General features: G+C 41.7%; 2 protein-coding genes across 12 annotated transcripts; one reads left to right on the top strand and one right to left on the bottom strand.

Moving 5' to 3' along the window:
* Positions 1 to 204: 204 nt before the first annotated feature.
* On the bottom strand, positions 205 to 2751 carry LOC131127880 (tubulin beta-1 chain-like). The gene is made up of 4 exons (XM_058070187.1): positions 2584 to 2751; positions 1608 to 1716; positions 1429 to 1539; positions 205 to 1361 (listed from the first exon to the last, which is right to left on the bottom strand). Exons 1-4 carry the CDS (start codon positions 2638 to 2640, stop codon positions 301 to 303), a joined length of 1338 nt encoding a protein of 445 aa, XP_057926170.1. The 5' UTR covers positions 2641 to 2751; the 3' UTR covers positions 205 to 300.
* A 1174-nt stretch (positions 2752 to 3925) lies between these two features.
* Positions 3926 to 27384, top strand: LOC131127563 (uncharacterized). Of its 11 annotated transcripts, XR_009129512.1 has the most exons (12): positions 4006 to 7888; positions 16925 to 16991; positions 18048 to 18289; positions 18396 to 18533; positions 18623 to 18732; positions 19014 to 19110; positions 19192 to 19288; positions 19425 to 19938; positions 21170 to 21310; positions 23753 to 23898; positions 25438 to 25513; positions 25776 to 25846. XR_009129512.1 is itself a non-coding variant. In XM_058069574.1 (11 exons), exons 2-11 carry the CDS (start codon positions 16954 to 16956, stop codon positions 25895 to 25897), a joined length of 1617 nt encoding a protein of 538 aa, XP_057925557.1. In that variant the 5' UTR covers positions 3926 to 3998; positions 16925 to 16953; the 3' UTR covers positions 25898 to 27384. The 11 variants fall into 11 exon arrangements, 4 of the variants coding, with proteins under 4 accessions (XP_057925557.1, XP_057925555.1, XP_057925554.1 ...); XM_058069574.1 differs by lacking the exons at positions 4006 to 7888; positions 23753 to 23898 and adding an exon at positions 3926 to 3998 and having other exon boundaries at positions 25396 to 25513; positions 25776 to 27384; XM_058069572.1 differs by lacking the exon at positions 23753 to 23898 and having other exon boundaries at positions 25776 to 27384.
* The last annotated feature ends 13 nt before the right edge of the window (positions 27385 to 27397 follow it).

Here is a 27397-nt window from a genome sequence, read left to right as displayed (position 1 = left end):
CCCCTGCAGATATTTTGCCATCATGACATTACGGTAAAAGTATGAGAACACGTGGTACAACCCGGAAGTGTTGCACCAAAACTATGCTTATATTTATGTACTGCCTCACGCTTTACATCAATCTTTGTTTATTTACAGGCACTATTAGAATCTATTAGTCTACTAATTAATTTTCCACATTCATGGAAAACAAACAAGTGAAAATCCATAGTGTAGTAAATTTATTGCATTTCATTTTAAATGACAAAAACATTGAAAATCCGAGACAAAATAAACCAAAATATTCAACTGCTGAAATGATCAACCCATTTCCTCCTCATCGTCCTCGCCAAATTCACCTTCCTCCTCAGCGGTGGCATCCTGGTACTGCTGGTACTCGGACACCAGGTCGTTCATGTTGCTCTCGGCCTCCGTGAACTCCATCTCATCCATGCCCTCACCAGTGTACCAGTGGAGGAAAGCCTTGCGCCTGAACATGGCTGTAAACTGCTCTGAGATGCGCTTGAACAGCTCTTGGATGGCAGTGCTGTTGCCGATGAAGGTGGCGGCCATCTTGAGGCCTCTGGGAGGAATGTCACACACGGCCGTCTTGACGTTGTTGGGGATCCATTCCACGAAGTAGCTGCTGTTCTTGTTCTGCACATTGAGCATCTGCTCGTCCACCTCCTTCATGGACATGCGACCACGGAAGATGGCGGCCACCGTCAGATAGCGGCCTTGGCGTGGGTCGCAGGCGGCCATCATGTTCTTGGCGTCAAACATCTGCTGGGTGAGCTCGGGTACGGTGAGTGACCTGTACTGCTGGCTGCCTCTGCTTGTGAGGGGAGCAAAGCCGGGCATGAAGAAGTGGAGACGGGGGAAGGGCACCATGTTGACGGCCAGCTTCCGCAGGTCAGCGTTGAGCTGCCCGGGGAACCTGAGGCAGGTGGTGACGCCGCTCATGGTGGCGGAGACCAGGTGGTTGAGGTCGCCGTAGGAGGGTGTGGTGAGCTTAAGGGTGCGGAAGCAGATATCGTACAGGGCCTCGTTGTCGATGCAGTAGGTCTCATCCGTGTTCTCGACCAGCTGGTGGACTGACAGCGTGGCGTTGTAGGGCTCAACCACTGTGTCGGATACTTTGGGGGAGGGCACCACGCTGAAGGTGTTCATGATACGGTCTGGGTACTCTTCCCTGATTTTACTGATGAGCAGAGTGCCCATACCAGAGCCAGTGCCGCCACCCAGGGAGTGGGTGAGCTGGAAACCCTGGAGGCAGTCACAGCTCTCCGCCTCCTTCCTCACCACATCCAAGACAGAGTCCACCAGCTCTGCGCCCTCCGTGTAATGACCCTTGGCCCAATTGTTACCAGCACCGCTCTGGCCTGCAAGACAGTCAAGAGTGAGCTTCACAACGCCAAAATGTGAATACAAACCATATAAAACACTTACCAAAGACAAAGTTGTCTGGTCTGAAAACCTGACCGAAGGGTCCAGACCTCACTGAGTCCATCGTGCCTGGCTCCAGATCAACCAACACAGCACGGGGAACATACTTTCCACCTTGAAAAGCAGTTGCATGTTTAGACGAGGATCCAAGTCATTTTAAAAAAAAAATATATGGTCCTTACCCGAAGCTTCATTGTAGTAGACGTTGATCCTGTCCAGCTGCAGGTCACTGTCACCATGGTACGTGCCAGTTGGGTCAATGCCGTGCTCATCACTGATCACCTCCCAAAACTAAGACAAAGCAGAATGTGTTTCAGCGAATAAAAACAGAAGAAATCACTTGTGGGGTGGATACAACTCATGATGTCCACTCAAGACTCCAATGACACCAAAGAAAATGAAACCAAACCATGCATGGACATGCTCACATAGGGAAATGTCTCTTTATATAAATATCTCCTGCTATGAAATTTTATATAAAAGATTAAAGTGACAAAGCAATCATGTTATGCAAACTAAGAGTGTGAGCTAAATGTAATGATGTAATATAGATTTTAGTTGTCGTCTGTGATACTGCAAATGTTGGTATCCACTAATACCACCATTGCTGATGCTTAAAATTTCCAAGCTTATGAATTAATTTCCTTAAATTATGGATCGAATACTATAATCGCAAAAAAATATAGCAACAATATTTTTGGCAAAATTAAAAAAAAGCTTTTTAAATATCACTGCACTCTAAAGCTAACCTAAACAAAATCGATCTCCTGATACTGACAGTACCAGTGGTTTAAAAGTAATCGATGTTAAGGTCGATCCTACCACTAAGCACTTTAAAAGGCAAAATTGGGACAATTAAATGACTACGTTTCTTTGTTTTTCCTACACGTTACTATACTTTTACCCAAATAAGTTAATTGTTCGTGTTATTTAACATTTCTGTAATAAAAAAGGTAAGCGTTTCCTTAACAATGCCTTTTTTCCAAGATGAGAACATAACCGGTGGAAACAAGTCCACTGTAGAAAGGTTCCGTTTGTATTTTCTGATTAGCTTCCATCGCTGCCCATCAGTAGTTAGTCAACATTTTAGTCAAAGGAAAAACAAAGATGAATAAAATATTGTTGAGCGTAGAGCAGTATAAATAGGCGTTGACTTACCTTAGCACCGATTTGGTTTCCGCACTGACCAGCCTGAAGATGCACAATTTCCCTCATTTTCTCGTGCGACTGGCGTGTTTGAGTAAAACGTGTCTCGAAAGTTCCAAGACAAAGTTTGCGAAAGATGGCTGAAAAGCGTGGCTTTTACACGGAGAGCCCGCCCTTTCATCGCCCAAATCTACTTGGCTATTGGTTGATAGTGACACGGGGATTGAAATGACGACCAATGAAATTGCAGACTTTTATGCGATTGGCCGACTGCCGGAAGTCATGCGAAAACACCAAGCGGCTTTTCTTCATGGACAGATGATGAAATAAACTTTATGAAGAAAGACAAAGTGTAAAGTCATTATACAGCGCTAAAAAGGGTTCCAGGGGTTCTTTGTGTTTTGTGATTATTGACGCCAGAGACGTTATTGACAAGACTGTTATATTTTCAAAGAGGAAAACCCTAAGACAGCTACACAAAATAAATATACATTAGGGGTGAATCTCAGCACTGCGATTCGATAAACACATCTCGATGCACTGTCAGCGATACGATACTTTAACGATACATGGAATTTTCTGACGATACAATGCGATATGATTCACCCCCTTCATGATACGATAATCATTTAGTTCAAATCAATGCAATTCGATATGATATGGTGCAATTTGTTGCATATTTGTTTGTTATATTAGCTTTACACTTTTAAAGCCCATTTCCATTCAGACTGCCCTACAGTGGTGAATGATTGAATATGAGCTTTTTATGTTATGATTTTGTGGAAGTGAAGGCTTTCACAGCTCATCAGGAGGTGGTAGCTCAACTTGTGTCCGAACAGAAAGAACAGCAGAACAGAAAGAACAGCAGAAATGCTTCAAAGAGCACCTGGATCTGAAGAAGAGGCAGGAGTACCAGAACATGATGGATAAGATGGAAAAAGAGTGAGATGATGACAAACATATGAACATAAATAGTCGCAGTATAAGTGTTTCATCCTTAGTTAACCAGCAAGCAACAATGTTCCAGCATTTGGTCTGATCTATGGTATACTTTAAATCAGGGATGCTGCAATCAGGGTTTATGCTGCTGATTCCAATACCGATCATTTACAAGTGAGATCCTTCGATTCCAATCACAGTTTTTCAATTTATTTATGATGAGTGCTACTGGCCACGAAAGTTTGGAGTATAGGACAATTCAAAGCTCCCCCAGGCAAAATGGGTAATAATTAAAAAGTAATGGGGCCAACATGTTTTTTTTGTGGGATTCGTCAGAATTTCTGACTGCAGCCCTGCTATTGGCTGTATGATGTGACACTTTATGATACTTTATCAAAGCATGAAAGGACCAAAAGGACACTTGAAGTTTGCTATAGCCTGACAGTAGCCACTTCTACTTCAGGAAGAGGAGACCAAAAACAAAACAGGTAAGTGACGACTATATTATTTGTTGTTTAAATTAAAGACACTATTTTTTTAATCCATAAGAATCCCTAGCCATAAATGCCGTATGTGTACAGTATATCTGTTTTACTAATGACGGGGAATAAACCACAATCCAAACAGAATTTATGTCGGTGATATAGTATACATTTGAATAATACTGTAAAACACATGACTGTCTGTCACATGCCACAACCACTTGAAAATGTTTCTATACGTCACATACATACACGTCATGAAAATGTCATCAACACTGCCCTCTTTCGACCAAAGCCAGAACTCCAAGTGCAGAGTTGGGCACAAGTAGAACACATAACGGACACAAAAACGATACTTGGTCAATATTAAACATTCCTTCCAGAAACATTACTTCAGTAATTGGTTCTAGTAAAATTAAATGGGGCCATATCAAACTTTGCTAGCGCCTCAACAAAGAACCACACACACACAGCCCTTGTTCTTTGGTTTGATTGGTGCGCGGCATTACAGTACTCCGCGCTGTCATTGGCTGCCGGAACAAAACGAAGGGCGACGAGTAGCAATGAAGCTAATCGGAAATGCTAAACGCGGCTATGCTCTTATAACTACAGTAGCAATTAAAACTGGAGCCTGACAGGATTACACGTCCAAAAATTGAAATGGACAAATACATCTATACTGTGTATATACATTAATAAATCTCATTTGAGTATCTTGTTTGCATCTAAACTTGCATTTCACTGAGTAATCTAGCTTTTCTGAATGTTTAGACACATGATAGCTTTGTATGAGGTTTTTATCTGTTGCCTCACCTTTAGACAACTGAAAAGTACATAATGTGTAAAGTTATCCATATCTTAACAGGCAGTTTCAACAAATGTCAAACAGCCATTTGAGTATGCACAAGGACTTTTATTGACAGCAGACAGAACACTGAAAACTGGAAGAAACTTCAATGTGAAAGTTTGGAACATTGACTAGCTGAGCTTTCAAAGTGACAGGAAAAACAATTAGGCAATCTCCTCCTCATCCTCCTCGCCAAATTCACCTTCCTCCTCAGCGGTGGCATCCTGGTACTGCTGGTACTCGGACACCAGGTCGTTCATGTTGCTCTCGGCCTCCGTGAACTCCATCTCATCCATGCCCTCACCAGTGTACCAGTGGAGGAAAGCCTTGCGCCTGAACATGGCTGTAAACTGCTCTGAGATGCGCTTGAACAGCTCTTGGATGGCAGTGCTGTTGCCGATGAAGGTGGCGGCCATCTTGAGGCCTCTGGGAGGAATGTCACACACGGCCGTCTTGACGTTGTTGGGGATCCATTCCACGAAGTAGCTGCTGTTCTTGTTCTGCACATTGAGCATCTGCTCGTCCACCTCCTTCATGGACATGCGACCACGAAAGATGGCGGCCACCGTCAGATAGCGGCCATGGCGTGGGTCGCAGGCGGCCATCATGTTCTTGGCATCAAACATCTGCTGGGTGAGCTCGGGTACGGTGAGTGACCTGTACTGCTGGCTGCCTCTGCTTGTGAGGGGAGCAAAGCCGGGCATGAAGAAGTGGAGACGGGGGAAGGGCACCATGTTGACGGCCAGCTTCCGCAGGTCAGCGTTGAGCTGCCCGGGGAACCTGAGGCAGGTGGTGACGCCGCTCATGGTGGCGGAGACCAGGTGGTTGAGGTCGCCGTAGGAGGGTGTGGTGAGCTTAAGGGTGCGGAAGCAGATATCGTACAGGGCCTCGTTGTCGATGCAGTAGGTCTCATCCGTGTTCTCGACCAGCTGGTGGACTGACAGCGTGGCGTTGTAGGGCTCAACCACTGTGTCGGATACTTTGGGGGAGGGCACCACGCTGAAGGTGTTCATGATACGGTCTGGGTACTCTTCCCTGATTTTACTGATGAGCAGAGTGCCCATACCAGAGCCAGTGCCGCCACCCAGGGAGTGGGTGAGCTGGAAACCCTGGAGGCAGTCACAGCTCTCCGCCTCCTTCCTCACCACATCCAAGACAGAGTCCACCAGCTCTGCGCCCTCCGTGTAATGACCCTTGGCCCAATTGTTACCAGCACCGCTCTGGCCTGCAAGACAGTCAAGAGTGAGCTTCACAACACCAAAATGTGAATACAAACCATATAAAACACTTACCAAAGACAAAGTTGTCTGGTCTGAAAACCTGACCGAAGGGTCCAGACCTCACTGAGTCCATTGTGCCTGGCTCCAGATCAACCAACACAGCACGGGGAACATACTTTCCACCTTGAAAAGCAGTTGCATGTTTAATTGAGGATCCACTAAAACGAGGAAGTCATTTTAAAAAAATGAATTATATGGCCCTTACCCGAAGCTTCATTGTAGTAGACGTTGATCCTGTCCAGCTGCAGGTCACTGTCACCATGGTACGTGCCAGTTGGGTCAATGCCGTGCTCATCACTGATCACCTCCCAAAACTAATTCAAACGAGGAAGAAAAAAAAACATTAGAATTAGTTTTAGCAATTTACCGTTGGAATGTATTGCAATCCATAGCTCGAAATGGCAGCTCCCGCCATTATGCATGAAACGCGCGCGCGCCCTCACCCCCTATTGGCTGAGGCCCCATTTTGAAAATGGCCTACGTCACTAACCGCCGGTACAACCCACTGCCGGCAAATGCCCGGCTCAGCTCGAGACGCAATGCGGTGTAGGCCTCATCCAGATCAGGCTTAAATTAAATCAAACCGCAATCGTAACGGGTCACTCATCAATAGGGTTTATCCATATTCCCATTTTAAAAAAGGACGAAACTACTTTTGTACCCAATATTAAATGACAAAGTTATCGAATTATTGAAAACTCAATTGAAATGACTAGACACAACTAGAGTTCATATTCTTTAAGAAAATGGTTGCGTAAAAAAGAATTTGGAGCAAGAAAAAAAAACGACGAAATATGTAAAAAATGAGCCAGATGCACTAAATATAGACCATAAAAACGATCCTTCGACATTGAGAAAGGCATAATTCAGAACCGTTATAAGGAAATCTAAAGTAGGACACGTTAGTAATCCTTGGGTGTGGTTTCTAGGGCACCAACAGGCACAAAGCAAAGACTCCATCGCAGCAGACACGGTTTCTACGCAATTTCCAGACACAAATGTCAAACTGTGAAATTGTAAAAGCTTTACTAACCTTAGCACCGATCTGGTTTCCACACTGGCCGGCCTGAAGATGCACAATTTCCCTCATTTTGTCAGGCGTCAACACGAGTTGCTCTACACAGTTCTTTGGCTTGCTGGAAATGCGCGCACAATGGCTGAACACCCAGCTTTATATGTCAATGACCCGCCCATTCCCTGAACTCCTCGACTGATTATTCGTCCACCATGAGGATATCCTGACAGACACAATTGACAACCAATGGGATTGCACTATGACTGTAGCCCATTGGCCAGGTTTCTTGCCAATCATTCTATCTCAGCCGGCCGATGTGAGGAAGTCAGGAGGCTTCAACCATGATGAGATGGCGAAATTGAAGAAAAGCAAAAAGACGAATGTAATGTATCTTTACAAACATAGTTGTTGAATAATAATACAATCTAATAGTTGTTTGATCACACCTGGTTTGTATTTCATTGGGAAACGTAGGACTATACAGAGTAAACAGAAACAAATCGCCAGATAGATAGGAAATGTATGGAGTAAAGAATTATAATCTATAGTCAAATATGTCCATTTTACCCATCAAATGACCCTTTAGATGTACTATGAATATGTCTTTTACTTCATGTTGCAGTTGCTATGGTCATGTCTCCAAGCACAGAAGGGGGTTGGGAGTATTTCAGATGGTTGTCGCCATGACGATGAAGACCCCCCACCCCCCAGGCCTTACAGAATTCTATGCATTATAACAGAGTTTTATGTACGGGTAAGCTTTACATTCACCATACAGCATTTACAGCAGCATTTACGCATGCCGCACATTTTCATGCAGATAATCTGCCGTCAAGTCTGGCAACGACTGGAATTAACTGCGGCCGACGAACATTTTGTCCAAATATTCTTTGACGTTTCTGTTGAGCCTCTGAAGGTGTTTTTTTTTTTTTAAATGAGCGCCACCTGTCATAAAGAGTATGTAGGTCATGCTATCTGTAATCTGACACACAAAGGCCTCCTCTGTTTGCAACGTGACAATGCCGCTGAAAGGATGGATTCAGATGACCCATGGTAACACTTCCCCGTGTGCAAATCAGCAAGTATTTTCCTGTTTTTACCAGTTGAGCCTCGGTAATGTAGCTTAAACATTATGCTTTGTAAAATAATTCATACAATGCATCATGCAAAAAACAACAACAAAAAAGACAGGAATAGCGGGTAGACAGGTAGGAGTGGGGGAGAATGCCAAATTTTGTTATCCATTCAATACCAGGTAAATCCACGGCCCTGTGTGAAAAAGTGATTGCCCCCAAACCTAATAACTAGTTGAGCCACCCTTGGAAGCAACAAATGCAATCAAGCGTTTGTGATAACATGACATGAGTCTCTTCCATCACTGTGGAGAAGGTCTGGCCCACTCACCCCTGCAGCATTGTAATTCAGCCACATTGGAGGGTTTACCAACATGAACCTTCTTTTTAAAGTCATACGCATCATCTTAATAGGACGGTCAGGACTTCAGGTCAGGACTTTGCTAGGCCACGCCAAAGTCTTCATTTTGTTTTGTTTTTTTCAGCCATTCAGAGGTGGACTGTTGTGTTTTGGATCATTGTCCTGCTGAAGAACCCAAGTTGGTTTCAGCTTGAGGCCGGACAGGATTTTTTTGGTAGACAGTAGAATTCATGGCTCCATTCATCACAGCAAGTCTTCCAGGTCCTGAAGCAGCAAAACGGCCCCAGACCATCACACTACCACCACTATATTTTTCCGTTTGTTATGATATTCATTCATTTTCTACCGCTTATCCTCACGAGGGTCGCGGGGGTGCTGGAGCCTATCCCAGCTGTCTTCGGCTGAGAAGCGGGGTCCAGTCAATCACAGGGCACATAGAGACAAACAACCATTCACACTCACATTCATACCTATGGACAATTTGGAGTGGCCAATTAACCTAGCATGTTTTTGGAGACCCGGAGAAAACCCACGCATGCACGAGGAGAACATGCAAACTCCACACAGAGATGGCCGAGGGTGGGATTGAACTCGGGTTTCCTAGCTGTGAGGCCTGCGTGCTAACCGTGCAGCCCTGTTACGATATTCTTTTCTCAAATGCAGTGCTACTTTTAATTATTTATTGGATAGTTATCTGCTTGCAGTTTGCCATTTTTTATTTTAAAGATGTTTACAGTTTACAACAATTGAATATGTTTTGCATTGTCACCCCTTATTTTACTCAAAACAGTCTTTCAAAGCAACATATGTACTGAACAGTGATGATGCAGTACCATTAGACTTTACTATCACACCCCCACCTTGTTGACGTGGTGGTACTTCCCATGACTCAGCATCCATCAGAGCACTGCAGCATTTAGCGCTCATCCCCCCAGCACTCTGATCAATACTGTAGAGGAAACAGATGTTGTTCCTGCTTGGCTGACACGCCCTGAATTGATTGTGCTCGCATGCTGTCATGTGGGGCGGTCCAAAGATTGAAACATTTTCTCCTGGCAACATTACTGTACAGTCCTCAACAAGAAAATTATGCAGGATATGGACCCAAGGATACAGTATATCACAATATTTTTGGGATGTACCAAGGTATCATGATGTACAATTTTAATTCAGCAGTATTGTAAAAAAAAAAACTACAATCCTGAAGCCATATCATGAAATACACTTGTCTCAAATGATAAAGTGCTAACCTTTCTAATGGGAGGTCAACCTCTGCCCACATTGCTACTAAATCTTCTACAAACTAACGCCTGTGCTTGTGATGAAGGAAGATGTAGTCACCCATGCAATTCCAACTGCATATAGAAGATATATTTTATGACACTCTGTTTGCGCAAATGTCACGGTCACGGCCGTTTCGTCAATAGCAGGGTATAACCAGGAATTCTGGGCCTCGTGAAGATAATCATGTTTCACCCAACATTACAGTAATGACACTTGTACAAGTGTAGAATACTACATATGTCTCATCTTTGAATGTGTCTTCTGGATGCTTTATAGTTGTATTTTAATTCATTCAGCCATTTTTATGCTTGACCATGCAACTTCTGAAAAAAAAAGTCTGAAGTTGATAATATATGTATGCTGCTTTTGTGAATATGAACATGGGAGCAGTTGTGGAACAGGTGACTGGAGCAGCTGTGTTCATGTACAGTAGGCCGGCGAAGAGGAAACACTGATTCACTCATATCGCATTACCCTGGCCATATTTCAGCTGCGTTCAGTCATTTTGCTGAGAACCCATCCAAATGTGTCAGCATGTCAGGACACACTTTGTGTTGAATCCAGGTTACACCCACGCCCATTCCATTGTCAAGTAGGCTCAAAACACAAAGAGGTCACATGGGAAATAACCTGGATGAATACACTTTTAATGTAGATGTGAAGATTCATTGGCATACTATATACTATATAGTGGGAGCAATTCATACAACACAGATTAACCCGTAAGAAGTTGTGTTTTTTTTTGTGGGTTTCTTCCTGAGCTCTGTCTGTTGTTGCTAATGTAGCAATACCGCCCTCAAGCGACCATTTGTTGAAACTGCATGCTAAGTTGGTCCTCTGGAGCCCAAGAATGAAACAAACCTGAAATATGACAATATTTCGTTTCAACTGCATGCATACAATAAAAAAAACTGTTGTAATAAGTAGCTTTAATTTTAATGTACTCTAAACCTCCAAGATAACAATTTCCAAATCATTTGTCACATAAATGCTCTGTGTAGTGGCAGAAATATTATATACAATGCAGTCACAGACAGATAAATGATATACATTGAGATTGAGAATTGTCAACAGAGATTGCACGTTTCAGTATGTCAATTGTCAACATTATATATGAACATATATATACACTGTTGCCGCTGTCTACGCATTTGTTTGCAATACAGTATTTGGAAACGACGCAGCTCTACGTTTGTGTGTGCGCGCGCATGCACGCGACAGTTATTTCGCCCCGCCGTTTTGTCCGAACTTCCTCGTCGTAACTTTGCCATTTTTGACTCTTCGGCACTTTGTTAAGGTAATTATAGCGCAGATTCTCGCCATGGCGGTTTTATTGTCCTTTTCACTAGGTTACCTATTAGCCGAATTAACCGATGGAAGTCTTTGAGTGACCATATCCAAACTTAACGAAGTTAGCAAGCTAGCTTGTCCAAGTTTATGTATAGAAACATTCCATGGGGGCGCAGAGGAGTTGTACAATTAAAGTACCCCTTTAATTGGGTTACTTCAGTGTGGACTCAAAAAGTCCATATTTACTGTATATACTGTATAGGTATTACTAATTCAAAAACTTTACATTTGACAAATAATACAAGTGTACAGTGTACTACTTGACTTAAACTTGACTTAACTTTTTCACCCTACAGTACAGCTTCTTTGTCAATGAGAAAATGCAATAAGGTCAGTATTGATAATGTCTGAATTTATAAATCCATGATGGTGAAGCATAAAATGTACAGTAGAGTAGTACAGCAAACATGTGTGATGGAAGTCATGATGGCAGCGCCAAGTGTGGCTATGGAAGCGCTAGTTTCCATGGTCAACTTTGGCACAATCTCCTGCCTCAAAGCTTGCAGCAAGGTAAATACAATAATATGTCATTATTGGTATTAGAACAAGCGAGCAGTGGGGTTTATTAATACAGTCTCCTCGGCCACATTTCAGTTTGAATTTTCAGAGACATCACCACTTTTCTTGGGATTTTATTTTATTTTTTTCCAGATCGGATTCGGCATCCAGTATATCTGGCTGTATGTTAAAAGCAGACATTTTATTATCAGCTCCTATACTGTTTATAAACTAGAATGTTGGGTTCAGCAGCTATCCAGAAGTTCTCCTTGGGCGTGTGACCAACCAACCACAGCGGGGTGGTTGTGTCTGGAGGTGGGCCTTGGGTGGAAGAAATTAAAAGTCGTTTCTTTTCTGCAGGAAATGCAGCTGGACTAGGTGCAGATTCTGGAAGATCTACAAAGCTTTCTGTGCTGGTTAGCTGGACGAAAAATGAGCCTAAAATGTCCCCTTTAAGCAAATTGTACATTATTTTGCCCAAATATAGCAGTGCTATTTCATGTTTACAGCGCTCTCAAGATTTTTAAAGGTCCCAAACAGGTTTTTGGGGCCTGTTACAGGGTTGAGGCCATCTTCTAAACAAAATGTCTTACTATCTACCCCAAACAGCGGTACCCTGGTTCATGACAAAATGTAAAGTCATTCTTTCCTCAAGAAATTGTGGACACAACAAAAACCCTGCATAGTTTGTATCATTAGTGAGTACAACCTCTTGATGGGCATCATCTTCATGGATGGTTAAAAATTCTAAGACCTTGGGTAATATTGACTCTGTGCTTGGGCATTTACCCAAAAGGTACGACCAGTTCAGGGACTACCCTGCCTCTCGCCCGAAGTCAGCTGCATATATGGAGCTGTTGGGAGTTTTTCAGTTCATGCATTCATGTAAGTTTGAGTTATTCGATATTTGGTTTATTTTGACACATTTATTCCACAATTTTATTTCCAGAAAGGTTCTCAGGAGCTCAGCATCACACACACGTCACTAGAAATCATTCAAATGCCAGCATGAAGGCAAAGGCAAGGTACATGCTTGTCAATCGTTAAATCCCAATGTCCTTTGTGAATTTCAAGGATGTTGAAATGGGATACAATCAATAGGACTCATAGCATCCCATTATTAACATTAACATATAACATTATTAATGTACAAAAATAAAGAAATAATGGTATTTTGATGTTTTTGTTAATTGTATCAATCAATTATTCACAGGAGAATAAAAATGAATGTAAAGCCAAGTGCTACGCCTAGTAAAAAAATTCTACCTACCACTCAGAGATTCCCAACAGGTACAGTACAGTGTTTCTTTGTCTATAACATTTCAGTGTCTCACAGAATTTGATGTAAAGAGATGTCCATTTTGGAAATATGGGCCATTATTTTATTCCACAAAAGAATATGCAATTCGAAATCCCACAGTTTTTGCATGTTTAATGCGAGCACTTTGCTCAACAATATTTGAACACACCTTCTAACTTTGTTTCATGCTACTACTATACTGTATTTTTCACCTCACATTTGTTTCCAAATGCCGATACCAAAGTGGGAATGCATAAAGGTAACATTTGAGGAGCTTATAGTGCTAATGTCCATATTTGTTCAGTATACAACCGCTCTGAAAAGCAAAGTCCAGGCTTGTACTGGTGGATGGTGACTTCAAAAATAACATTATATTTGTGGAATAAAAAAATGTATAGTTGTGTGTGGGAAGACCATTCACAAGCCAGTGGATGATTTTATGCTATTTTTCTGTCTGCTGTGGCGTCCACCGATCCGACATACACACAGGCACGACTCTTAAGCTGAAAGATGTTAAACGTAGGAATCGCTTTGGTGAGACTTTGCTCCACGAGGCTGTACTGAACGCAGACATTCAGCTACTGAAAGACATCCTTAAGTTGGGACCAAATGTCAACATGTCTGACAATACAGGTAAGGCGGCGCTTGATTTTCCGGTTACTTTAAACCTGCGCATTTTATCCACAAAAAATATTCTAGGTTCATCTCTTTGCTCGCAGGACGGACAGCCTTACATGAAGCAGCTCTTCGTGATCAGTATGAGGCTTGTTTGTGTCTACTTAATGCTGGAGCTCTGGTCAATATCTCGACACAAAAAAAAGTTACACCACTTGATGATGCCATCACATTTGGCAATGAAAAAGTTGGTAGCTGCATTAACGATTCTTAACGATACATTTCTTTTGAACGTTCACTATAACATGCACGGTTGTATTTGACTACAGATAGTGGAGCTACTAATGAAACATGGATCACATCCACCGCTTCAACACAAAGAGGAAGAAACTGCATTTGGCATGACTGAAGGACATTCTCGTCATGTCCAAGTGGTGAAAACCAAAACGGAAGACAATCTGCCTGCTGGATCAACAAACATGGCAGAAGAATTAGGAGGTACGATGCAAACTAATTTTATGCCAATAGTTCAGACTGAGAATATCTTCAACTTCCCTAAAGTCAAACATGAATGCATAACAGCTATCACCATATTAACAGGTATTCCAAGTAACCGTGGATGGAGAATATGCATGCTTGATATGTATTACTGCATCATTTGTATATACTATGAGCTATGGTTTTGGTAGACATTTATACACTTTGTTGGTTTGCATTGTCGCCATTGCCAATGAGGTCTCCGACGTCCAAACCATGGATTTATTTTTTTTCATCTCAGACTGAGATTTGAAGTACTTGAAGTACAGACAGGAAATCACAATCGGGCCACAGCATTTTCAAATTTGACAGTGATGCTACAGAAATTGAGTATTGTCTGCATCCATCATTTTACAGCAAACGTGCAACATTCTTGCTGTGACAGAGTAGGTCATCATTACAGTTGTATTCAGTGTACTACGCCTCAGTCGTTGTCAATGGTAGTATAATTGCCAGAAGGAGGCTTACAGCATGTTTTTTTTCTTGGAGACAGAAACTTTCCTCTTTCTTGTTGCAGCAAAGAACACCAACACCGAACGACACATAGATGTGGGCCTGGAAATACATGTTGACGTACAGCTTGAAAACTAAAACTACAATAAATAATAATAATAATAAACTAGAATACGTTATATATTTATAACTTATGAACTCTTGATTTTACGATCAGTTGACAAATTGCAAGAGTTTACATTTTGCACTGTTGGAGGAGGTTGGAACAGACTTTCAAAATACAAGAGGAAGAAAAGGAATTGAGACAAAAAAATGAGTTTGCAATTCATTCCAGGCAAGCAAGTGAAATTGGCTGATCAAAAGTTTAAGATCACAGCCTTTAAAAGACTAAATTTGACAAAAATGTGGATACAATAACATTTTCTGTCAGGTATTTGCACCGTTATGATCTGTTGATGGCAAAGGCAAAAAAAACGCTCTCTCTTTGAATGTCGTCTGCTTGTTGAGCTGCATAAGCAAGGCCTCTTGCAGCACGCCATTGCTGCTGAGGTTGGAGGCAGTAAGACGTTTGAAACATCCGATTGGCTGTCTGTTAAGACATGGGACGATCCTCGACCCAAATGCCAAGTAGAAAGAACAAGATCCCACCTGAGATGCTTTCCACATGGCCTTATGATCTGGGGTGCTTTTTCCTTCAATTGAACAAAGGAGCTCCAGGTTGTGCAGGGGTGTCAGACGGCAGAGGCATCCCACAAGATTGAAGGCCCTTGTTTGTGTGGTAATGACTGGCTTTTTCAACAGAACAAAGGGCCTCTTCCAGAGGACTAACCTCTTTTGGACCACCTGCGCGTTCCCCTGATCTAAATCCAACTGGTAACAGTTGGCCATTGATGGCAAGGGAAATTTACAAAAATGGACAGCGGAGGCCCTCCATGAAGCCATCTTCACTACTTCCCACTCGTCTTTCAGGGCTGACCGACAGCCTATTTTGGTAAAAAAAAAAAAAAAAAAATTGTCTCAATCCCATTTCTTGTTTGTTCATTTTGAAGCTCTACTTAGAACCTCTTTAAGATCTGACAGTGCGAAATGTAAATTCTTGTCTCGTCTTATTTCTTCTTATTACATCTACGTATTTGGTAATATACAGTAAATGTACAGTTGTCTATGGGGTCGAGAGGGCTCTAACTCCGACTATATTCAGATAAAAAGATAAAAATAAATTCATAAAAAGAATCCTACTTTGTGGAAATGTACTCATCATAGTCTTGTCTGGAACCAATTGACGGCGATAAACGAGGCATCTCTGTATTAATTGTCGGAGTTGTAGTTTGGTGGTAATGCATTTCATTTCATTCTCTCTCCGTAGGACCTTCACAAGCCAGAACAACCTCCAGTTCCGCAGGGGGGGTGGAGTTTTCTCCTCCAGGAAGCCAGCTGTTTTCGACACCAAACCATACCAGCTTGTTTCAGGGAGATTCCGAAGAAGAGAGCTGTGACAGCAGTCAAACTGTTGACTATTTTGGGACTAGTTCAGACGAGTCAGTGGACAGGGCCAGTGTAGCCACACAGAACTTCAACCTATCTCCAAGCAATGTGGACCATTGCTTTAACTTCCCCACTGAAAGGGATTGAAACGTGTTGTTTCCAAAGACGCAGTTGGTCTTATCTCGTTTTCCTGTAATTCTGTTGTATAACAGAATTCATTGTTATGATATTACAGGTTCAAGTGACCATTGTCAGTTTGGATGTCATGTATTGACGGAGGTTAGTGATATACTGGAGCTTATACTCTGTTCAAATGCAGTTCTCGTATGAAGCAAATTCAGTTAAATCATTTATTTTAAGTTATGTATGTGTCTTTACTGTGATATTTATGGTAATACTATATTTATACTCTTATTTACTTGTTTATTGATTTCAAAACAAGTAATTTATGTTCATAATTAAACAAATGCTAACACTCATTTGTTGGTTTGTGGTTTTATGATGTGATTAGAATGTGACTGAAACAGTTTACATATATTTTAAAGGGGACTGATTATGCTCATTTTATGACCCTTTTGTGGACTCCTATAGAGCAGCTACACACAATAACCTGCACAGAAAATGTTTCGATTTTGCAGAATCTGCACCTATTCCAGCTGTATTTCTTTGGATTTGTTGTTCCTGCCAAAACGGTCTGTTTTCATTTATTATGGGCGTGCAAACGCCCAAAGTGCTTCCTAACTACAAACGAACCCCAATTGGCAGTTTATATGACTGTAGTCACCAATATGTAAATTAACATTCAACAAAGTTGAATATGTTTTTTTTTTTCAGGTGTGAAAGTACAGAAAAAAACTGAGGACATGTTCAATCGGGTCAACAGTCGTTCTTTAACCACTGGGTAAGTCTGATGATATTTTGCAGCTCTTTAGTTCATATAAAAAGCAGTAATAGTGTACTGCAAGGAATTTAGGAAGTACAGTGGAAGCTTTGTTAGCATCATATACCTGTGGGTTGGAGTACGTTTATGGGGAGAATCTGTCTCCCGGATCTTGAGTTTGAACTCTAGGCCCAGGAGCCAGATTCAGCCCACCGCATTGTTTTTTGTGGAAATAATGTACAGCCAAAATGTGTTCTGCAATTTTTGACAGAACATTTGTACTGCATGCAATCATAGTTTTTTGATTTCATTTTGTTTTTCACCCAAATGAATTCCATAGGCCAGTAAGAGGATATTTTGTTCTTCAAAATGTATTAAGAACACTGTACGCAGTGGACTTGAAAAAATGGACACGAAACAAGGCAAAATTTGGGTGTTCATTTTTGATGTGAAGTGAAAAACATTCTAACCAGGATGTACACAATTGGGGTTCGTTTGTAGTTAGGAAGCACTTTGGGCGTTTGCACGCCCATAATAAATGAAAACAGACCGTTTTGGCAGGAACCACAAATCCAAAGAAATACAGCTGGAATAGGTGCAGATTCTGCAAAATCGAAACATTTTCTGTGCAGGTTATTGTGTGTAGCTGCTCTATAGGAGTCCACAAAAGGGTCATAAAATGAGCATAATCAGTCCCCTTTAAAATATATGTAAACTGTTTCAGTCACATTCTAATCACATCATAAAACCACAAACCAACAAATGAGTGCTAGCATTTGTTTAATTATGAACATAAATTACTTGTTTTGAAATCAATAAACAAGTGAGGTTCCACTATAATCCAAAATATGAATATTTAAAGGGGACCTATTATGTTTTTTCCAAAGAGGCGGCCCGTTTTGGCAGGAAGCACAAATCCAAGGAAATACAGCTGGAATAGTTTTCTAAAAAGTTTTCTGTGTGGGTTATTGTGTGTAGCTGCTCTATAGGAGACCACAGGTCAATACAAAGGGTTGAAAAAAAGAGCATAATAGGTCCCCTTGAAACATGAAGTTGAAACTTTTCTTTTTTTTTGAGGACCGATGGCTACTGTGAGAAACATGACAGCATTGAAGATGAATCGACATCAGATGACTCTATAAGCCTGTTGAGTGAGCTCAATCCCATCCAAAGCAGAGGGAAAATGGAAGAAAGTGGTTTCATTTTAGCCACCGATAGCAATGAGCAGACAAATAAGGGGGGAATAAACCAACTCAACTCTCATCCAAGGATAGATCTGGGAAATATGTCAGAATATGGAGTGGATGATGCAGACAATGGTGAGCGCTTCTTCTAATATATTTATGTATGACCAGCTGTAATGCAAAGTGCAACTGTTATGTTTAGGCTGAATTTCATTTTCTAAAATGTGTTTTATGTTCACAGCAAATCACTGCCAACATGGTAATATCCACAAGAGAGATGGAAATGCAGACGATCTCATTCACGCAGCATGCACAAGAGATGTGGCTTATGACCAAATCCCCCAAGCTGGAGCCAATGTTAGTGTGGAGGATATTGCAGGTTGTTTGGACGTTTTGTTTTGTCTGATATTTCCAAGTGTTTCATTTCCCACTGTGAAATAAAATGTCTTCAATTGTAATGCTGTGCAGCTCTCCACGAGGCCTCTGCCCAGGGTAACGTGGTCAAGGAGCTGTTCAACACTGGAGTCAATGCCATCGTACAAAGCCAGGATAATGCTGTTTTTTCTGGACAAGACCAGGTGATGGAGAAGCAATAATATTTCTTCTTAACTATAGTGAAGAATTGATCCCATTTTACTAAAATGTGTTAACAACCTCAAAACTTTGAGAGCAATCAAACCCGCAATAAGGGCCTGTTGTTCTGGCGATCAAGTCTGGTGCCTACATAAGATTATACTGTATCTATTTATTTGGACAAAATTGAAAACAGCAAAATGCCACAAAATGGAGAGCAGTGAAGCACACAAGTATATTCAAGAGTCAAATCATCTCTGGGTTTTTTTCCAACTTTCTCCAACAGTTGAATCATTCGGTGCCCATAAGTCAGATTTTGGCAGCTGTGGAGAAGAAGCAGAAAGAAATGTCCACTTGGTCCCTGACACAACCACAGGATGGAGGTACATTTATTTCATCTGCAATGTACTCTATCATCGAAGCACTGACAACATATGTAGTTTAGATGTGTTGTTTTTTTCCAGTGAAATATTATTCAGCTGTCACGCATATTCACAATACACTGGCTGAGGTCCTCGTCAAGCAGCGTTTGGAGAAGGCTAAACTTGCCCACAAATACAAGTCAGTTGTCCAAGTTGTCTTGCTTTATGTTGGGAACAGCCAAATCAAATCTTTACACATCCATGTCAGTTGGCCTCTGCTCTGTGTTTCTATTTTCTGACAATATACAGCTTTACTTGTGTTGTTTGTGCTACAGAAGCATGACTTCATCCATTCTTCGACATGGAGTGAAAATTCAACTGATCTCCCTTTCTTCGCGGCAAAGGAACTTTGTGCGCATCCTCCAGATGCAAATGGATTTGGTAATGCCGCCTCACATGTCCAGATGTACCACTAGTCATCAGAACAGTCAAAGCTTATTGGCCCAGGACTCCTCATCCGAGATGACGGAGACGGTGAAGGGTTCCCAAGACAAATCTGATCAACTCATTTCAAAAAGCCGACCCCGCAGGTCAAGCAGACAGAAAGCCATGACCCAGACTAATGGCAGGATCCTTACAGTGCTACCAAGTCACTTTCCATCAACAGCCCAGCTGACAACGAAAAGAAGAGTTTCCCAACCGGGAAACTCTCTGCAAGCCAACAAGATTCAGGCCAAAGATAACGCTCCACTGTCACAGACAAGAACTGACAAACATGGCCGACATCTCTCTCAGCTTGTACAGAAGGGGCTCATCCCAAGTGGAGGTGCTCTCCAGCTTTTGTTGAAGGTGAAGGCTTTTATGTAAACATCTGACTTCATAAATCCTACAAAACGCATGTGCTACTCTAGTTTTGCTCATCACACAAACCCATTAAGATCATTTGCCAATATCTTGCTTAAATGAGGGCTACGTTTGCTACACAAGTACACATGTAATCAAATACAAAGGAATACTTGAAACTCCAATTTAATCTCCCAATCTCAGCTCACTGTTGTAGTATTGCACATGTCCAATAGGGGGCACTGTGGCACTGCCTTAAACAAACACAGCAGCTTTCCTCAATAGTGCTTTTCAAAACAGGTTAGTTAGCCGGGGTCAAAGGATCACAACAGTTTGGCTACATTTACATCAACCTTGCATGGTCAGTTTCAATGAGGACTTATTCAATGTTATATATTCAATGTTGGACGTATTGTTTGTTATGTGTTATATCGTATCGGGATGTTCACATCAGAATTCTATGCTGGCAATACTGATAATCCATGAGTGAAATTGGCCAATACCGATTAAAATACATACAGTGTAAATGTTTAAATGTACTACTGGCTATATTAAGGGGTCACCAAGGTTTTTTTCTTGTGAGAGCTACTTCTACCAAATGGAAATGACCAAGAGATATTAGTTTTTGTAACATTTCTTTTTGTATTTCACAATGCATTTATTTACAGTCTGGAGCACCCCTAATATCATATTATTATATGTAATTCATATTAGATGTTAAAAATGAAGAATAGGCCATATTCAACCACAAAGCAGCATCATTGTCGCAATCAGGCATGTCGGCGTTGCGTTGCGACCCCAAGATGCAGAGAGCAAGACCAAGTGCAAACAAGTATTTTTAATAATAGTTTTGCAGTGCAGCAGCAGGATAACGGATAATGAAGCAGCAAGGAGAGAACCATGCACCTGAATCAAATAGGAAACAGAAACTCTATCCATCCATCCATTTATTTATTTTGAAACAGTGACACCGCAAAATTTGAAGCATGAAGTGGTGAGGGCTTACTGTAAATTCATTTTAAAAAGTTTTATTAAAAGTTCTCTACTTTAAAGTAAACCAACCGTAACAATTGGTGTGTCTTTGTTATAGTAACCCTACAAAATGTTCAGGTCATCAAATATTTATTTCTCCTACTGTCATTGACTGGCGATAAGCCCCTCCACTGGGATAGGCTCCAGCTCACGTGTAACCTTGAATGAATGAATGGAAAATCCCATTGTGTGTTTCCTTCCTCAGGGTGACTGGCACTTTGCACGCGTGCTGGAGGACGGCTCAATAAAGGACAGCAAAGGAAAATCCCACTTGTCTCCTGAGTGCTGGCTCCGGTCTATCCTAGCTAACAACATCCCTGTCAGCTGTACATATGCCTGGGACAAGGTGAGCCACATTGCGACCTCGGTGCTTTTATCATGTAATAATACTTCATGTATGAACAAGAGTTAGTTAGGGGTTTCCAAATAGTCGCTCATGAGCTACCTCTACGCCCTAAACACCTTTCAGGTAGCTCTCCAAAGGGTTCCTTCATTTATTATTTACTCATATACCGACTAAATTAGAAAGTGGGGTTCGGTAGTAGTCTGGAAGTACTCCAGAGCGCTTGGGAGTCTGACCAATCACAGAGGAGTGGGCATGCCCAGAGTCAGGCTGTGGGTGGAATAAATTAAAACCAAGGAAATACAGCTGGAATAGGTGCAGATTCTGGAAGATCTAGTTTGCTTTCTGTGCGGGTTATCGTGTGGAGCTGCTCTATAGGAGTCCACAACTCTGTTGCTATTATTTATGCATCTTCCGAGCGTTCAGAGCCATCCCAGACGTCTTTCTGGGCTCATTTCCAAATGTGCAAACTTCATTATCTGAAACTTTAGCATTGTTTAACAACATTCAAACTACATTTATAGGTCAGAAACGTGGAAAAAAGCATAATAGGTCCCCTTTAGCCATATTTAAAGACAGGTAGACAAGATGACAGAAAAGGTTCTCCAAGGGGAGATTCACTGGGGGGCCGGTGTAAAGCAATGGAAGCAAAAGAGGATTACAAGAAGGGGCTGAGACAGTGATGGAAAGGAAAGCACAGCACTCACAGAGCACTTTGGAAGAAGTCATGGAGATCAGCGCAAAGTACGGAGAAACTGAAAGGTTTATCCAGGCACACACACTCTTGGAAAGATCCATTTATGGAAGACTGCAATCTTCTATCTGCAATCAGGAGGGCCAAAGAAGGCTGCGACTAACGTGAGTCTTGATGGCGAGACCAAACCTGGACACATTGAGAGACAGGTTGCGGAGGCATGGCAGGCCATTTCCACGTGATGATGAAGGAACTACAAAAAGGGGACCACAAGCGTCTGAGGGATCGGAAACAAGATGGAGCACAAGATATGCCAGTTTCACCCACCGCAGGCGATGGGGGCACCAGCGACGGAAGAAAGGCCAGCGCAAGTGCAACCCCCTCCAGATCAGGCCATCAAGATTCAAGCGACTCACCTACCCATCTTCAGTGGTTGCAGCAGAAAAGTATTACAGATGGAAGAAAGATTGGGATTCACTTGAAGGACTGAAATAATCCACATGGATCAGCAGAGGTTTTGAAGGTTCACTTGATGCAGTATAGATGAAAGATAATCAAAGAACTAAGACTGACGTCCTACAGTAGTGGCAAAGACATATTGACAAAGACTGCCTCCTCTAAAGGAAAACAAGCCAAGGTAAGCCATCAAGCTGATTAGAAACATATAAATAAAGTGTGTGTGTGTGGCTAATTAACCTAGCATGTTTTTGGAATGTGGGAGGAAACCGGAGTACCCGGAGAAAACCCACGCATGCACGGGTAGAACATGCAAACTCCACACAGAGATGGCCAAGGGTGGAATCGAACTTAGGTCTCCTAACTGTGTGGCCTGTATGCTAACCCCTTGTCTGCTGTGCAGCCTCAATAGAGGATGTTTTTATGATTAAAAACCATTAAAAAGACACCAGGAGTGGAACAGATTCATCAACCACACATTTGCCCTAACCCTGTGATATAAGTGACAACATTTTATGATACTAGGTGCTTGTACAAAGTACACAATTGGCAAATACAGTAGTAACAAATTACTATGATGATTACACTGGGGAACACTCAAAATGTTGCATTTAAAGTAAGACTTGTTTTTAGTCAATTTAAGTGTGCTGAGTTCAAATCTGAAGTTAGTTTTTTTCTGCAAGCTACAGATTTTATGCAATCTTTAATTTTTATTAAAAATAGAAAAAAATCGAGCATTATTATAGGATATTGCAATGTCAGCCACAAATCAGTATATTTAACAAGGCAAAAGAAACAGAACATTAAAATGTGATTTTAGATTAAAGTACACCATTGTTAGAAGTGCCATATGTTTTTCTGGAAGCGTTTCTCAGAAAACAGTCTTTATCGCAACGTGAGATAAGCATAATTTACAACGTTCTTCAGATAAGAGTCAATCACAGCTAATAACGCGTATCACTTTCTGTCAGTACAGTATTTTAGTCAGGCAGGAATTTGCGTTTGTAACTTTTGCGTTTGTACACTTCATCTGGGCAATCTCGTTTAATACTCCAGCAGTAGTCGGCCATCATACTTTTGTCCCAGCGACCTTGGTAGCGTTCTTCCATGATCTTTAGGTCTTGGTGGAACCACTCTCCTTGTTCGTCACTCACAGCCCCCAGGTTTTCAGGGAACTGGTCAAGGTGGCTGTTCAAGAAATGAAGCTTGATGCTCATGTTGCACCTGAGAGCATGAAAAGCGAGGAGCATTCTGTTCACAAGTTCATTGTAGTTCTCTGCCTTGTTGTTTCCAAGGAAGTTCTAAGCGACTGCCACAAAGGATAACGATGCTGCCCTCTCCAAGGCGGTCATCTTGGCAACAAACTGATCATCACGAATGAGGGTTCGAATCTGTGGGCCATCAAACACACCTGCTTTGATCTTCTCGAACGACAACCCTGGTATAGCTTTGATTATGTGTTGGAAACATTCACCTTCGGTATCCAGTGCCTTGACAAATTGTTTCATCAAACCTAGTTGGATGTGCAGAGGAGGAAAGATGATCCTATCTCTGTCAACAATTGGGTCATGTGTGATATTTGGCATGCCTGCTTCAAGGGTTTCACGAACAGGCCAGTCCTTCTGGACCCAGTGTCTGTCTCGTGCTCGACTGTCCCACATGCAGAGGAAACATGGAAACTTGGTGAAACCTTTCTGTTGACCAAGAAGGAAGTTTACCATTTTCAAGTCTACACAAATGATCCAGTTGTGCTCACGATATTTTAAGAATTCCATGACCATTCTGATGTCATCATAGTCTTCCCGCAGATGAACTGAATGACCTACAGGCACTGCCCCGTAAACATTGCCATTATGCAAAAGAACACACTTGAGACTGTGTTTAGAACTGTCTATAAAGAGCCGCCATTCAGTTGGATCATAGTGAGGAACACCCAGTTCTTTGAGAAGACCTGGGATATCATGGCAGTAAACAAACTGTCTGTCTTCAGAAAAGAAGGTCACAAAAAGCTGGTCGCGCTTTCTGTAATATGACACTTTAACAGTGTGATCAACAAGATTTTTGCCTCGTAATCTTGAAAGACCTAAATCCCGAACTAAGTCATTCAGTTCAGTTTGGTGAAGAGGCTTGGGGACTGGGGGAGATTCAGTCTCTGAAGAACATTCCTCGGATTGTTCCCACTCAGTTTCTGGCAATTCATTGTCACAACTGTCTTCCTCGTTCGTATCATGTCCAATGTCTTTATCGTTTAATGAAGGCAAACCTTTGAAAACTGGAACAGGAATGGAATCTATGTATATAATCTCAAAACACATAGATTTGGGTTACGTAAGTTCATATATTTAGACTATTTAATCTATCTCAAATTGCATGAAAACTAGAGCTTATGGAGAAAAACTAATTTCAGATTTGAAATCAGCATCTAAAAATCATTCAGAATCAGTTAAAAAATCCAATGCAACAGAAAGTTGAAAAAATATTGTTCCCCAGTGTTATTCAGATGATTTGAACAAGAGAATAATGGAGAGATCACTGGTATGTAACAATGATTTGGATATTCATTGTAAATGAATATCCGTTATGGATCATGTATTTTTGCTGATTATGAGTATGAAGCGAGTATAGCTGGCGGTTAACCACAGCCGTAAGGGAAATCCTCATTGTGTTTGTATACAGTTCTGTAGTTCATTTTAAAAATGTATTCACTATTGACTCTTCAAGCTCTGTGATTGGCCAGTCACACACAGCGACCCTGCAGCTAGCAAGTCTGTCTGGATTGTGTTTGATTATGCAGTGGTCACCAGCCGCAATACTTGGAGTGCGTGCTGTCTGACCTGAAAACCTAAGTATGTACAACCATGACCCTAAGAGCTAAGTACGTATGTACAAAGCCTTAGTGATGTTCATAGGTGTTTCTCATGTTTGTCTCTTTTGCTAGGTGATGTTCCAACACAAACCTTTGTCTTACTTCTTCCAAAAGGTGTCTGACCAAGGCGCATCAGAGGCGCATGTCCAACGTTACAGTCATGGATGTACTCAGGAAACCCCGACCACAGGTCTGTTCTCCCTATCTCCTGTTATATTTGACCCTGGCTACCCCACTCATTTCCTGTCGTTGGCCCTTCCTTTATCTCAATGCAACATAAGAATAGGCAAGCCGCCCACTTTGAAGGGAAGTGTGGGTTTCAATACGTTCATTATTAATGACATGTCTTCCATCTGGAGGTTCTCTCAACACCAAGGCTGACAGCTGCATTAAGACTCCTTGCCTGTGTCCTTAAATAGGTATTAAATGTGTTCCATATTGTTTTATGCCAGGTCAGAATCATCTACCGGCTATCAGGACGCTTTATTTGGTGGCTGATGAAGAGCTGATACCAAACTCGATCATCGACAGCTACTGGAAGAGACTGTTACAGAGTGACGTCCCGCAATTCTAATGGCAATTTCTTCAGCATCTCCAGGTTTGATTTGAGTGAAAAGTTGGAAGAAATGTTGTCCCTTGAAGTTATGTACATTTTACTTTTTACTTGACATGTCATGCGTTAGCAGTTAAATGTATGGTCACCATACCCACTAAACGCTCATGTGATACTCAAGTCATTCAATAAAGTTTTGGTACAGTTACTTCATCTGTTCTTTTGGTGGCTTCCTCTGCAATTGGCTGAAGAACCAAAACAAATATTACTCAATCTAATGCAGTAATGTAAAGTTCTACATCTGTGGTGTCCAATACAATGTCAGTCAATATATACTATGTTATCTGAGCAAAAAGTCGACATCTTGGCCTTGTGTTGTAGATGACAAAGCAAATTTGTGTAGCACGTGGTCTTCAGTCTACGTAGGAGTTGCGTACCCTCAATAGATTGAGACAAATGCAGCAAAATGGATTATACACCTTGTGTATTCTTTCGTGGCGCACCAAGCTTCTTACTTTGTCCTTCTTCCGTACTTAGTTTGAAAAACTGTCTTGAGTTGAGAACAGATCAATTGGAGGCTCGCTAGCCCAGTAGCATGCTAAGTGGGGGCCGTCCCTTGTATCCCTGCAGTGTTCCCGTAGCCTGCGCATTACAGTTGAACAATGGGGTGTTATTTCCTGTCTATAGGGCTCTAATAATGTTCAAATTCTATTTAAAGTCTACAGGTTTTCTGTGCGCTAAAATATTCCTTTCTAATATTGAATCCTACTTTGATAAAATTCACTTATCACAGTCGGGCGACTGTAAATGTTGAATGAAAGGAATAAATGAACATTAAGGTTACGTTTACCTTCACTGAAGACATGATTGGTCCCAAAGACATGATGTGGCAGTGAGACATCACGCCAACACCACCTTCCTGTTTTGCTATGAGTTTTTTCTTGAATTCAGTTGTGTTTCTGGCTTCAAATCTCTGCTTCTATTTTGACCACTGTTGCAAAATAACGGATTTTCTGCACTGTAAGGCGTACATTATATGTTATATGACGCATGCTAAACATACGATTGAAGCGCCAAAGAGTGTGGAATGCAACTAGCAAACTTTATTTTTCACACTCGTAACTGCAGCAAAAGGAGAGGTCACCCCCCCCCCCCCCAAAAAAAAAAGGCGACGGAAGCAAAACAGTGAGTTTAGTTGAACTTTATTCGACTATTGAACAACAACACTCAGACAATACAATTAAAGCAGGTACCTTAGCCAAGCTCCACTCGCCAGGCACGTCCTCCATGTTCTCGTCAATTTGGCCTGCACCATTGCAAACACTGAAAAACTATCATCAACATAAATAAGCAATACCTCTTTGACAGAATATATCAAAGGGAGTATTTTTAGCTTATTTGAAAGTTTGCAGGCATAGTGTTGTGTGCTGAGTAAGCCAGTGTGTAAATAATAGATATGTACTTGCCTTGCAGATAACAGAAGCTTTGCTGTAGTTAATCATTAGAGAGGGGTGGGTGGGG

The sequence above is a fragment of the Doryrhamphus excisus genome, chromosome 4, assembly GCF_030265055.1.
Source record: "Doryrhamphus excisus isolate RoL2022-K1 chromosome 4, RoL_Dexc_1.0, whole genome shotgun sequence".
NCBI lineage: Eukaryota > Metazoa > Chordata > Actinopteri > Syngnathiformes > Syngnathidae > Doryrhamphus > Doryrhamphus excisus.
Note: the sequence above shows the minus strand (reverse complement) of the source record. Positions and strands in the feature narration are given on the sequence as shown.

Bases quoted from the DNA above. Each gene is read 5' to 3' on its own strand.
- LOC131127880 (XM_058070187.1), bottom strand. From the start codon at position 2,640: ATGAGGGAAATTGTGCATCTTCAGGCTGGTCAGTGCGGAAACCAAATC. The intron at 1,540-1,607 runs GTAAGGACCATA...CTGCTTTTCAAG, and splicing joins CTACTACAATGAAGCTTCGG to GTGGAAAGTATGTTCCCCGT. The intron at 1,362-1,428 runs GTAAGTGTTTTA...ACTGTCTTGCAG, and splicing joins ACCAGACAACTTTGTCTTTG to GCCAGAGCGGTGCTGGTAAC.
- LOC131127563 (XM_058069571.1), top strand. From the start codon at position 7,861: ATGCATTATAACAGAGTTTTATGTACGG. The intron at 16,992-18,047 runs GTAAGTCTGATG...TTTTTTTTTGAG, and splicing joins AGTCGTTCTTTAACCACTGG to GACCGATGGCTACTGTGAGA. The intron at 25,514-25,775 runs GTCTGTTCTCCC...GTTTTATGCCAG, and splicing joins TCAGGAAACCCCGACCACAG to GTCAGAATCATCTACCGGCT.